Source organism: Procambarus clarkii, chromosome 48, assembly GCF_040958095.1.
Source record: "Procambarus clarkii isolate CNS0578487 chromosome 48, FALCON_Pclarkii_2.0, whole genome shotgun sequence".
NCBI lineage: Eukaryota > Metazoa > Arthropoda > Malacostraca > Decapoda > Cambaridae > Procambarus > Procambarus clarkii.
Genome location: NC_091197.1, coordinates 18,746,706 through 18,760,965, shown reverse-complemented (window position 1 = coordinate 18,760,965; position 14,260 = coordinate 18,746,706). Strand labels below are relative to the sequence as shown.

General features: G+C 45.3%; 1 protein-coding gene across 1 annotated transcript in view; it reads left to right on the top strand.

Annotated features, from left to right (window-relative positions):
- Positions 1-13,714, top strand: part of LOC123764807 (Golgi resident protein GCP60) — a 171,223-nt gene extending 157,509 nt beyond the window's left edge. Inside the window, exons 9-10 of the mRNA XM_045752979.2 lie at positions 129-297; positions 10,086-13,714. Coding sequence (XP_045608935.1) covers positions 129-297; positions 10,086-10,306 — 390 coding nt within the window. The 3' untranslated portion in view covers positions 10,307-13,714. The remainder of the gene's footprint in view (positions 1-128; positions 298-10,085) is intronic.
- Positions 13,715-14,260: the final 546 nt, after the last annotated feature.

The window sequence follows — 14,260 nt, the reverse complement described above, 5'->3', positions numbered from 1 at the left end:
CTTGCACCAGAGGTGGTACCCATTTTAGGTTTAAAAAAAAAAAGTTAAAGTATCTGTATTTTTGTTATCGTTTCCCACAGTGTCATACTATGTTGTACCTGCCTTAAAATAATTTTTGTTTTGACCAGGTGCGTGTTCCTACTCATGAAGATGGTACATGCCTATTCTGGGAGTTTGCTACGGACAGTTACGACATTGGTTTTGGTGTATACTTTGAGTGGACTAAAGACTCGAGTAATGTGGTTTCAGTCCATATCTCGGAGAGTGAAGATGAAGAGGAGGAGGAGGACTTGGAAGGTAGGAACTGCATGTTTATACTTTGGATTGTGTATGTTAGTTGTTTAACAAATCACTTGAATCGTAAATCTTCTCTGACATCTTCAGAAGAGCCAAGGCAATACTAATCCACAATGATAGTGATTTCTCAAACAACAAATATTGAACAAATTGGCATTAACCTTTAAGTTAATTTATACCCTAAACTAATCAATTAAATGTGAGTGTTTTACATATGTGCATCTTTTGAAGTTATTGTAATTAGACATCTGTTCTTGTTGGTTGTATGAATTCATATTCAGGACTCTATTTTACTTATTGTCCCTACTACACTATTTCTAAATATGGTTAGCAAGCAAACTATGTCTAGCTAATGTAGAATGCTAATAAATGTTATTAGCTGCCAAAGGGTTAAAACGGTATACCAATAACGTAATGAATATTTGAAATGATTATCAAAACATATAGTGTCATCAGTTAAGCCAGCTTACTGTGGTGGCCACTATATAATGTGCTGAAGAAATAACATAAAATAGTTACCTATTCATGTCTTGCATGAATATTTTGTGTGCCAAGTTGCGGCTCTATTTTCAATAGATCCTGCCAGAGGCACCACTCGTCTTGGCTACCAGTGTGTACCCTTGTCACTGATGTATTGGGTGATGCTCATGTGTGTGTGTGTGTTGTGAACATTCTACTTGCATATAAGATATCTAATTTGTAAGGAAATTTTTGTGGAAAAAGTTAAGGTATGCTTCATCATATGTTGAAAACGGTTTTGTAAAGGAAACCATATGACCCTGTGCTTGTAAATACAATAAATATTCGGTTGGTGGTGGACCACAAACCATGCGTCCTATCTGCAAAAATTTACAGTCAGTACTCGACTTAGATGGTAATCTGTTCCCAGAGACGTATCGTAAGTCGAAATATCGTAAGTCGATATGAATTTTTCCATAAGAAATAATGGGAATTGAATTAATCCTTTCCACACTCCCCCAAAAATTAACTTCAAAATAAATTTTATACCTTTTGTACAAGTTATTGCTTACCTTTATTGATGACTCTTGTTGGCATATGAAAGACTGTGGGGGGTGGGGGGGGGGGGGAAGGAGAGGTGTTTGGAAGGGGAGTCCTCTTCCATAATAAAATCAGGCAGTGATTGTTTTTCTTTTTTCAGATTTTTTTTTTTTTTTTTTTAATTATCTGGGGGAAGCCCCTTTGGCTCTCCGGAGCTTACTAGGCTGATATGCTAATGTCAGACTTTGGGATCAGTTATGTGTATGGAGTTCTATGGGTCTACCGGGGACCACGAGCCAAAACCTGGCCCCCTCAGAAGAGGCAATGGGAGCAATGGCCTATAGAAACCCCCGTGTGGTTGGAAGCATTCTGTGTCTACCATCGACCGGGTCAGGCACCCAGAAAGGTAAGCATCTCGAAACAAACCCCCATTCTGGTGAAAATATTGCTACCAAAAGCCAAACAAGTGGATAGAACTCCCCTAAAAGAGACGAGCAAACAATCACGATGTTACAGTTCGCCGCGCTGCTGTCTGCGCAGCTTTCCCTTCCCCGGGAGGGGGAAGGGGGAGCCCCAGACCTCTCACGTCGGCTATCCATCCTTTAGTTCTCAGGCTGATGCTAGAGGTGGAGGTCGTGTCCTTGGCTCCAGCGTTTTCAGCACTGTGCTTAGAGTGTGGTGGCTGTCTTCTAGGGGTGCGAGAGCCAGGAGCTATTCTACAGTACTCGGGCTGCATGCGCCTAGGGTTATCGTCCCTAGGTGCCCTGTAAGTACTGCCCGTGGAGCTTGGGGCCAGCTTCCACAAGCTCCTCGGGGCCTGCCTCTGCTAGGCCGTATTACTGCTCGGTTTTTTGGCCGCCCTTTGGGTGCTTAGGGGTTTTGTCTTCCTTGTTTACCTTAAGGTAAGAGGAAGTTTGCACTGGTGGGGCACAGGGTGCTGCACAGCTTCTTTTCACCAGTCACAGCGGCTGGCTCCCTGATTCCCAGGATCCTGGGAATCCCCAAGGGGCGAGTAAGTCCGATGGGTGTCCCCCCCCCCCCCCACGCTTTGTGCACGTTCGAGGGTTGCTCGGTCCCCTTGACTCGAGGTGACCCTCACGGTTTTTGCTTCCGTCATGCTGCCTGTTGGGTCAGTGACACTTTCGACCCTGAGTCCTGCGAGTTCTGTTTATTGCTGGTGACTCAATGTACCCAGTCTAATGATGATCTTCTATGGGTACAGGCAACGCAGGTGTTGCATGTACGCTTTCGGCTGTTGCAATGACCTCAGTTGGTTGCTCACCCAGATGCCCCGAGGCTGCCCCGTTTTGCTTATGGGAACCCAGACTTGGGGGGGGTCGCATCGACCCTGGATCAGTCTGCGCCTCCTCGTAATTCCCCTTCAGTGGTTTGTTCTGCCCCCCCCCCCCCCCCCCGTTCTTCCGGCTCTGAAGCGTCTGAGGGTTTCGGAATCGGGGCCGCATTTAGATGGTCTTGAGTCTTGGGCGGTCTCGTGGGATGCCCCTTCTGGTGTGACAACGGAGGCCTTCGAGTCCAATCTCCCTGCTGAAGCCTCTGGGTCTGACCAGTGGGCCCCCTTCTGTTCATTTCTTTCGGCTACGCCTGCCTTTTCTATAGGGGCCAGTGCTTTGGAGCATGACTTGGCCCCAGGTCCCGAGGAGGGGGATCCTGGGGCTGGGGAGGGGCTGACTTGGGGGACTTGGGTCCTGCTGGACCCCACCTTGGTTTTTCTACCCTCGGAGCGGGGCTTATTGTTACAAGGAGTGGGGTTCTCTTTTTTTTCCCCCCCCCCTCTGCGTACGACTTGGATGTGGTGTTTGGCCCTCCCCGGGTTCCGTTCCGTGTTCCCTCGGTGTCAACGGTTCCGTCTTTCCGGAGGTTTTCGGCTTCCCGCATCCAACCATCTGCGGTGCGGACGGCCCTAGCAGCTTACCTCCTGCGTGACCCGGATTACGCCTCGGTGATGAATCCGTCGTCTTTCAGGTTTCGGACTTTGTTCTCTTTCTGGGTCTGTTACGAGGTTCCGGAGTCGTTCTGGCTGGCAGACTGTTCTATCTGTGCCTTGGAGGCCTGGCATTCTTTCTGTCGTTCCCGCACGCTTGAGTGGAGCAAGGTTTCGACTGTGGTTCAGGTTTTCCTGGGGGGGGGGGGGAGTGGACAACCTTGAGCACCTCAATGAGTGCTTGTTTGCTCCTGCATGGCCTTTCCCGAGAAAGGTAAGGTTTCCCGAGTTGCAGTTGGTACTCTGCAACTCCATGTGCAGGTTCCCTCCCTTTCGGCTGCGCAGGTAGCTGAGGATTTGCATGCCAGGGGCCTCTTGGCTTCGGCCTTGCGCTTCTTTTCCCTCCTGGAGCTGTCTTTGGACTGGCTTGGGGAGGATGTGGGGGGCGCTCCGGGCCGTTCTGGGGTCCAGTGCTTGGGCTCGGCTGCTTGCGCGTCGTCTGCCTTGTTGAAGCTGTTTGCACCGATCTTGCGGGATTCGGCTGCCCAGTTTATGCTTCCCGGCTCGCGTGTCAACTGCGGTGCTTGCCTTCTCTCTGGAATCAACCTGGGCCCTGGCTCTTAGGATGTCTTCACCCTTTTGTGCTCTGTTTTTTGCTCCTGCGGCCGCAGCGCAGTACAGTGGAACCCCGGGTTATGAGCATCCCAGTTTACGAATTTTTCGGGGTACGAGCATCCCTGTTTACAAATTTTTCGGGTTACGAGCCTGAATTGGTTGGAAAATTTGCATCGGGATACGAGCATTGTATCAGGTAACAAGTTTGTTGATATGCGTACGGGCCGACCTAGCGGATGTTGGCACGGAGATCGTGCCTCAGTTTACCAGTGCCTTGCGCCCAGTGACTATCCCGCCTGAATTCTTCACGAGAATTTACAGTTTTTGTCGGATTTTGGGTCATTTGAGCATAAAAGTTGTTATTATATATCTTGCCATGGGTCCCAAGAAAGCCAATGGTAAGGTTCAAGGCAAGAAATTGCATGTGAGGATGACAATAGGGGGAAAAACAAGAGATCATTCGGAAGCATGAAAATGGTACTCGTGTTGTTGAACTAGCTAGTTAGTACAACAAATCTTCAGGGGAAGAAGAGGAGGCAGTAGAGAATGTCCCTTCCTCATTAATTAAGAAAATGTATGTAGTATGGGAAGGGCTGCAAAGTTTTGCTGAAAAGAATCGCCCAGATAAAGCTGTAGTAGGTCGTTACATTGATCTTTTTAATGACAATGTGATGCCTCACTACAGATAAGTGTTGCAAAGAAGGGAAAACAATCTTCAATGGAACATCTCCTTGTGAGAAGTGAGAAAATCTAGTAGTGAGCCACAACCAGGACCTAGTGGTATGCATGCAAAATGTGCCAGAGAGTGTACTCCAGAGAAATCTTCACAGCCTGATATTATAATGGAAGGGGATTTCCCCTCCAAACAGTAACACCTCTCCTCCTCCCCTCTCCTCACCATCTTCGAAACACCAACAGGAGTCATCAGCAAGGGTAAGTAATAACGAACATACTTTTGTAGTGTAGATTTGGATGAATTAGGTATAAAATTTAGTTTGAAGGGAAGTTTTGGGTAGTCAGGAACAGATTAATTCATTTCCCATTATTTATTATGGGGAAATTAGCTTCGGTTTACGAGTTTTTGGGTTACGAGCTGTCTCCAGGAACGGGTTAAACTCGGATTAAACCGAGGTACTCCTGTTTATTCAGGCTGCTTCAGCCAGTTGCCGTCTGATGTTGGACTTGTTGGTTCTCCGGGGGTCCCGAGGGAAAGGGCCTACCAGGAGGGGTCGTGCCAGGGCTCGGGGTTCCACTCATCATGGTAGACCACTGGTGCCAGGTTCGGGCTTAGCTCCGCCTTCAGACCCACCGTCGGCTGGTCGGCGCGGTGTTCGCCCTGTGCGGGGTTCTGGGTCTCGTAAGGGGCGCCGGCCCTTTCGTGGTTCGCCCCATTGACGGGGCAATGGGGGAATGGCTTGCACTTTTTGCTCATGCCTGGTCCCACGATTTGTGGGCGTTTCGGGTCATTTCCTTTGGTCTGCGGTGGCGTTGGGTGGCCCCTCTTCCTTCGGGGGGTTCGGGGCTGGCAGGGCAGGCTGCTTTTCCTGCGCTCTGTCGAGTCGTCTTGGAGTGGGTTCACTTGGGCGTCGTCGAAACAATGTCATCCCTCAGATAGGTTTCCTGTCGGTTTCCAGTGCCGAAACGGGACTGTGCAGACCTGAGGTTCATTCTGGACTTGTCTCATCTGAACCCCTGGGTTCATTGCCCCTCCTTTCGGATGACTATGCTGTCTCAGGTTCGGCTCCTGTTGGAGCCGGGTTCTTGGATGGTGTCCCTGGACATCCGGGACACTTATTGGCACATGCCGGTTCATCTGGGGTTCAGGGACTGGCTCGGTTTTGTTGTGGGGCGTGAAGGTTACCGCTTTCGTTGTCTCCCGTTCAGGTTGATTCTGGCGCCTCGCGTGTTCACACGCCTTATGCGGGTTCTCGTGGCCCGTCTGCGTCTTTTAGGTGTTCGGGTGTTGCCCCACCTCGACGACTGGCTGGTTTGGTCTCCCAGCCGGTTCAGTTGTCTGCTAGCCAGGGATTTTGTTCTTTCCCAGCTCGCCAGGTTCGGGTTCTTGGTGAGCTGGAGGAAGTCCCATCTGGTGCCCTCAGATTTGGTCATGGATTGGTCTTGTGTGGGACTCTCAGACCGCTTCCTTGTCTCTTCCTCCGGAGTCTCTCCTTTGGCTGTGGTACCGCTTGCGCATATTTCTGAGGGGCGTCGGCTGCTGCGTCGCCATCTTCCTCTTTGGGTTTTTCAGGGTTCGGTGCCTTGGCGCCTGCCCGAGCCCCTCGCTCGATGTGTTCACGGACACATCGTCTCTTGGCTGGGGCTTTGTGAACAGTGCTCACCAGGCCGGCCAGGGTCTGTGGGGTCAGTCCTTCCGTTGCGCCCACAGCACTGTGCGGGAGTTCGCGGCGGTGTGGTTTGCTCTTCGAGGATACGAGTCGCCCGCAGGTCAACAATCCGGCTCCATTCAAACTGCTCCCCGGTGGTTCATTGTCTGAACCGGGGGGGTGTGGGGGTTCGATGCGGTTCTTGGCTCTCTGGTGCTGGTTGCTTCGGGTGACTCATCTGCTGAGTTCTTGGGGTTTGGCTCTCCTGGCAGTTCACGTGGGGGGAGTGTCCAACATCTTGGCCGACGGCCTGTCTCGTTTCGTGCCCCTCTCCACGGAATGGATGGTCGACGCCGACTCCTCGAGGCTGTTGGCTTTGCCAGACGTTCGGACGCCCCGAGGTGGACTTCTTCGCATCGGCGTGGTCGCGGCACCCCTTCCCATGTATGTGGTGCCCTTCCCCGACTGCGAGGCCGTCGGGGTCGACGCCTTTCAGCAGGACTGGTCGAGGTGTGGGTTCCTGTATCTCTTTTTCCCAGTTCAGCTGTTGCTCCAGGTCCTGACTCGCTTAGAGACTTACCAGGAGAGAGTTGTCCTCTTGGCCCTCTTGGTCGCCAGCCCAGCCGTGGTTTCAGGCGCTGCTTGCTCGGTGTCCGAACCCGGAGGTTTTTCCGCAGCTCCGCCTGTTTCAGCAGATCGGACCGGTGCGTTACATGGATGGTTCAATCTTCTCCTCGAGTCTTCGCATATGGTATTTTTGACTCGAGTTTATCATCATCTCTATGGTGATCAGGTGGCTTCCTTTTTAGTGTCCCACTTACTGGCTTCGTCTTGGCGGCAGTATGAAGTTTCCTGGCGGTCCTTCCGGTCCTTCCGGTCCTTCCGGTTCTTCTTATGTCTTCGTCATTGTACTTCCCTTTCTGTTAAGGTGGTGATGTCTTTTCTCGCTTGGTTGTTCCAGGACCATCATCTTATGCCTAACACTGTCGCCTCGTATCGTGCTGCGCTGGCGGAGCCGCTTCAGCTTGCTTTTGGTATTGATGTCACGTCTGTGCCGTTTTGCAAGTTGTCTCGGGCGTTGTTTCACCTCCGGCCTGCTCATGCGCCACCTGAGCCACCCTGGTCATTGGACAGAGTGCTCTCTCTCCTTTCTTCTCCTCGTTTTGTTGTGGCCCCTTCGGTTCCAGATTGTTTTTTGAAGGCTCTTTTCCTGTTGGAGTTGGCCTTTGGGGGTTGGGTGGGTGAGCTTCATGCTGTCCTCCAGCGCAGAGGTTTCTGCTCCTTTGGTCGGGGTGATCAGTTTGTTCGTCTGCAGGCTCCTCCTTCTTTTCTGGCGAAGAATGAGAATGCTGCATTCCGGAGGGGTCCCTAGATTGTTGATGCTTGGTTGGTTCAACCGGGGGTGCATCATGTTTTGTGTCCAGTTGCGGCTCTCCTCCGTTATTTGCGCGCCACGGCTTCTGTGTCCATGGATGCGCTTTGGGTTGATCCAGTTTCCCTTCTTCCCTGTTCGAGGGTGCGGGTCTCCCTGGTAGTCCGCAGGGTTAAGGCTAGCCAGCCTGCGGTTTATCCCCTTGCCCATGACGTCCGCAAGTTCGCGGCTCTTGCCGCTGTCTTTGGCAATTTGTCCTGGACTGACATTCGGGTACGGTGATTTTGGCGGTCGAACAGGATCCTGGCTGCTCGTTGCCTTGTAAACGTTCCTGGGCCCGGTCGGGCCTGTGTCGCTTTATGTCGGTCGGCAGATGCATCCAGTAGTCTCGACTTCGGGTTGAGGAGTGAGCAGCACCCACCTCCCGGTAAGTCCCTATTCTTTTCCTCTGTGGGTAGTTAGCTCCCGGGAGCCGTAGGGGCTCCCCCGAGAAAACCAGCGTGGAATGTAATGAAACACCATTTTCTGGGTGAATCCCAGAGGCTCTCCGGCATCCCTCCCTCCCTTCGGTTGGCGTTTTTTTCGCGTGTTTTGACATCCAGCCTCAGAACTGGGGTGTGGATCACCAACACGGTAGGTCTAGGGCTGCGTCTTTCCCCTCCTGGGGAGGGAAGGGCTGTGCAGACAGCAGCACGATGACGGATGACATCATATTAGTTTGCTCGTTTTTGTTTGGGGAGTTCTATCCACTCATTCGGCTTTGGGTTGCAATTTTCACCAGAATAGGGGTTTGTTTTGGGACGGCTACCTTTCTGGGTGCCTAACCCGGTCGATGACAGACATAGAATGCTTCCAATTACACTGGGGTTTCTATAGGCCATTGCTCCCTTTACTTCTCTAGAGGGAGCCAGGTTCTGGTTTGTGGTCCCCGGTAGGCCCATAAGAACTCCATACTCATGACTGATGCCAAAGTCTGACATTAGCATATCAGCCTAGTAAGCTCCGGGGAGCCTCCGAGACTCGCCCAGAAATTGGCGTTTCATTACATTCAACGCTGGTTTTTTGCTTCTAAATTTTGCTTAGGATAAAAAGTATTTTGGATTCCTTTGTTTTGCTTATAGCCTCTTGCTCTCTCTGTAGCTCCTGGAATTTATACGATTCATGCAACTTTAGGTGAAGCATTTCTATTTCTCTACATAGCTTTCTTTGTAATTCTTGGGAAAGAGTTGAGTGTTTAAGATGTTCTGCCATTTGTTTTCATTGCCTGAAGAGAGAATGCCATTCTCTTTCCAGTTTACATCTTTTTCTCTTTCTCCTTAGTGGTGTGTATGTGACTTGTACATACAGTATTTCTAATGCTACTGTGCTTATTTTCTTAAGGCACTGGTTCAAGTCTGCTTCATTGAATGCAATGTTTGTTTATCCAGTTTCCTTGGGTCCCTTTTCCTGGGTTTGCTTATCTAGGTTGTCTGCAGTATCATTAAGTCTTGCCAGCCTGCAGTCTTCTCTTAGGTCCATGAATTTTTTAAGTTTGTGGCTTTCACTGCTGTGTTCTCTTAACGTATCATGGGTTGGTTGTTTGGGCTTGGGGGTTTTGGCACTGTAACAGGGGGTCATTATTTAGTCAATGTTCCTGGTTCTAGTCAGTTTTGTGTTGCCCTAGGTTGGGTTTCATATCCTAATATCTTGTCTCCATAAGTGTCATTGTTGCCACTTTCCTTCTACCTGCTAAGTCCCATGCTTTCTGTCTTCTCTGTTTTAGCTTCAGGAAGCCACCGAGGACTCGTAAAAACCAGCATTGAATATAATGAAACATCTCTTTCTGATAAAGCCTTGGTAGGTTCCCTTGTTCCATCCCCTCCCCCTACCGAAAGTTGATTACTGATAAATCAACTCTTGACTGAGGCAATATGGCGTAAAACCCGGGAGCTCCTGGGGTGCTGACACTAGTTGGTGGCCAGTCATAATTAGAGGGGGGTCGTGCTCATTTTGAAGAAAATCGTTTACAGAGTTGTTTGTTTATTTCAGTGAATTGTTTTGTAAGAACTATGCCAATGTATTTATTGCTCCACTTGTTTTCTGAATGTTTTTTTCAATGAGGGTGATCATAACAATCCACTGCTCTGGTCCCTGGTATGCCATACAAGACAGGACTCCTATGGCTGATGTGACTCAGTTGGAGGGAGCCATCTTGGTAAGATGGCTTCAGGAAGCCACTGAGACCCTACCAGAAAGAGGTGTTTTATTATATTGAACACTGTTTTTTATTGATAGGGAACAATAGGGAACAATGCTGAACAAGCCTGTAGTTTGGAAGACTGAATAAATTTCATTACAAATTAACTTAAGGGAAAATGAAGGGTCAAAATAACCTCAATTAAAGGTCTGTGTACAGTTCTAGTTAATTTATGCTGGACATTTCTCTCGGTACTTTTATGTCTGTTCACTATATGCAGAGTGATGAAAAGGATCATCTATTCTTTATTTCTGTTTTCATGTCATCAGTTAATTTTTTAACTAATTTGACCTGTTGTAGGTGAAGGCGATGATGTTGAGCGGCTGGCGGGAAGGAAGCATGAAAATGGTAGACCAGCACAGTCGGTGATTATTCCAGTATACCGTCGCGATTGCTATGAAGAAGTGTATGCTGGCTCTCACACTTATCCTGGTACAGGTGTTTACCTTCTCAAATTTGATAATTCATATTCTCTCTGGCGAAGCAAGACACTGTATTATCGTGTGTACTATACCAGGTGAGACAAGAGATGCACAAGGCCATAATGAGGCCGTTCATCTATACCTGGTAGTGTATCAACCTATATCTTTGTTGAAGTAAAACTTGGATGAGGGATATTGCATATTATTAATGTAAATGGACAAATCTTTTAATTATTTTTGTAAATATTATGCTAGGCTGAAGTTTAGCAATAACAATTTAAGATATTCAGAAATAAAATCTGCTTATAGTTTTGCAGAGTCAAAGTGTTCCACAACCAGTTTCAGGGTCCTTCAAAGTTACGAAGCCCTTCTGTTCTTTGAGTGAATGATTTAAAAGAACATGTATAAATACTAAGGTTTCTGAATATAATGTTCCATATATTTGCTATGATTGTGGGACATAGTTTATGCTCAAAGAAAAGAAAATTTTCATTATGTAAGGTAGTGACAGTTGAGCTTCTATTATCTCAAGAAAAAAATTATTATTTGGAAAGAAATTAAAGTGGATTTGCAAAATCCTCTTATTAATTACTAGATTTTAGACGTGCATCTTGGTGTCGGCCCCATCATGCAAAACTCTAGCTTTAGTTTGTTTTGTGTTTTGCCTTTTGTTGCAATTGGCAAAGTTAAGTAAAAATTCTCCACTCCACTATTTTATAATGGTTTTTACATTAAGTGATGAAAGTTTGTCTTATGATGCATTTTCTAAGCAAAATTATTCATTTATATATGGAGACTGTATGCTTCACTTGTGTAAATATACTGCTACAGGGCTTATTTGCTGTGTATATATCAAACTTCTTCCTACTTTTGCACATTTTCATATTTAGAATATGTTTTTATATACATTATAAAGCTGAATAAGAACACATGGCATGGCTAAGTAAATAATGCAGACGATGAGTCACATGGCTGAAGAAATGATGGCCAAACCACAACTCGGAAAACGGAGAAGTGATAACATTTTGGTCCGTCCTGGACTATTATCAAGTCACATGACTTGATAATGGTCCAGGATGGACATAAACGTTGTCACTTCTCCATGTTCTGAGTTGAGGTTTGGTCATCACTAAGTAAATGATGTTTCAGTGTGAGGAGAGCATTTTAAATCTTGTTAATGATATCAAAGACCCTACATTACTTACTTTATTTTTTCAATAAGTTTGCCATTTAATTAGTAATATTTAGATAATTTTTTTTGCAGCTACTTTCAGTTCAATTTTGAACAAAATATATATTCTGTATTACAGTATTAAAATGCTGTATATGCTTTGAATCATTCCTCCAAAATTAATTTGTAAATGCAATTCATAATTTTAGGCCCAATGAATAAAATGTTAACATGTTAGGCTCATGTTAACTTGCGATCTTCTGATTTTTACTTTGAAAACAATTATAACATTTTAGTGTTGATTATTGACAGTTTGAATTTATATTACCTGTATTGCTGCTTAATTTGTTAATTAGATTTCAGTGAGTTGAAGAATTTTGAGAAGTATGTTTTAAGTGCTAATATTTAGGATTTTTTTTTATAAGAAAGTTTAAATGGAATGAGTTGAGTGTAAAGTATATGTATAATAAAAAAAATGGGGAATGGGTACTCTGTGGAATTTATTAATATTCTTTCTCGTGAGGTTTGAGTACATGCTTTGATAACTGGGTATATGCTTTGATGACTGGGTATATGCTTTGATGACTGGGTATATGCTTTGATGACTGGGTATATGCTTTGATGACTGGGTATATGCTTTGATAACTGGGTATATGCTTTGATAACTGGGTATATGCTTTGATGACTGGGTATATGCTTTGATGACTGGGTATATGCTTTGATAACTGGGTATATGCTTTGATGACTGGGTATATGCTTTGATGACTGGGTATATGCTTTGATAACTGGGTATATGCTTTGATAACTGGGTATATGCTTTGATGACTGGGTATATGCTTTGATGACTGGGTATATGCTTTGATAACTGGGTATATGCTTTGATAACTGGGTATATGCTTTGATGACTGGGTACATGCTTTGATGACTGGGTACATGCTTTGATGACTGGGTACATGCTTTGATAACTGGGTACATGCTTTGATGACTGGGTACATGCTTTGATAACTGGGTATATGCTTTGATAACTGGGTATATGCTTTGATAACTGGGTATATGCTTTGATGACTGGGTATATGCTTTGATAACTGGGTATATGCTTTGATAACTGGGTATATGCTTTGATGACTGGGTATATGCTTTGATAACTGGGTATATGCTTTGATAACTGGGTATATGCTTTGATGACTGGGTATATGCTTTGATAACTGGGTATATGCTTTGATAACTGGGTATATGCTTTGATGACTGGGTACATGCTTTGATGACTGGGTACATGCTTTGATGACTGGGTACATATTTTGAGGACTGGGTACATGCTTTGAGGACTGGGTACATATTTTGATGACTGGGTACATGTTTTGAGGACTGGGTACATGCTTTGAGGACTGGATACATGTTTTGATGACTGGGTACATGCTTTGAGGACTGGGTACATGTTTTGAGGACTGGGTACATGTTTTGATGACTGGGTACATGCTTTGAGGACTGGGTACATGTTTTGAGAACTGGGCACATGTTTTGAGCACTGGATATATGTTTTGAGGACTGGGTACATGCTTTGAGGACTGGGTACATGCTTTGAGGACTGGGTACATGTTTTGAGGACTGGGTACATGTTTTGAGGACTGGGTTACAGACAAGATTGCATTCAATCATTGCTCACCAACTAAATTGAATTGGCAAATTTTTTTGTTCATTATAGTCTTCAGTAAGTAGCCAATGCTCTTTCAATCTTGACTCTTGGCTCAAGACAGCTCAAACTCTCTGGAATGTTACTTGGTGAACATAACGTTTTAACTGCTAAGCTCAGCTCAGTAAAAGTAATACTGATGATAATTATAATAATAATAATATTAATGTTGTAATTAAATATAAATATGAGATGTATTGATTGATCTGAATCTATATACGACATTTATATAAGTTAGTGTTGTACCTGACTTGATGCATTTAGAATTGGAATTTTTGGCATCTTTAGCATTCCCCCATATTTCTTCTGTCAGTGTTTGGCAAATTGTCCAGTTGACTTGTTCTGGATTTGTACTTAATGAATGTGAAATTCCATAAAAGAGGTGGCTCTGTATTTAGATTTACATAATGTCCTTTGTAAAGAGTAAATATGAAGTATAGCAGCAGTTTAGACTCATCATTGATGACATGGGCTAAAATAGCTATTTAAATTACTCATCAATGATAGTCATGGTGCTCTTTAAATTTATCATAATTATAATATATTTTTTACTTAATGTACAGCAATAACTTATTAGTATATACAAAATATTTTGAGGTTGTCTGTTGACAGATTTGGACAAAATAAATTGTCTTAGTTGATTACATGTTGGCGATGTTTTAGTTGATTACCTGTTGATGATTCTGATAGATCTTTTCTTATCCCAGTCTTGTTTGGGGCCAGTCTTTCCTGGTCTACGAGGCTGTTTGTCTTCATTGTCTGCAGGCGCACATAGTCATCGCATCCAGGTTGATCCAGTGGAAACTTGTCAAGGTCTCTTGTGAAACTTTTTGTATTACCGAGATATCTTATATATTTTTGAAGGAGGTTTGAAGCATCGTGGACCTTTGATGTTTACAATGTGTTCTCTAATCATGTCTATGATTCCTGATGTTTCATTAGATTTTACACTTTCTACCTTATCTCTCACTTCAGTATGTTGTAATTTCATTGTGCTGTTTTGAGATCTGACCATTCAGTATTTTCCATGCATATATGAGAATTTGTTTTTGTCTGTTTCAAGCAGACAATTTTGTTGTTTTCAGGCAGTCCCAGTAGAGTGGTACCTCAGCTTACAAATTTAATCTGTTCCCAGAAATGGTTCGTAACCCGAAAATTCGTAAACCAAAGCGAATTTTCCTATAAGAAATAA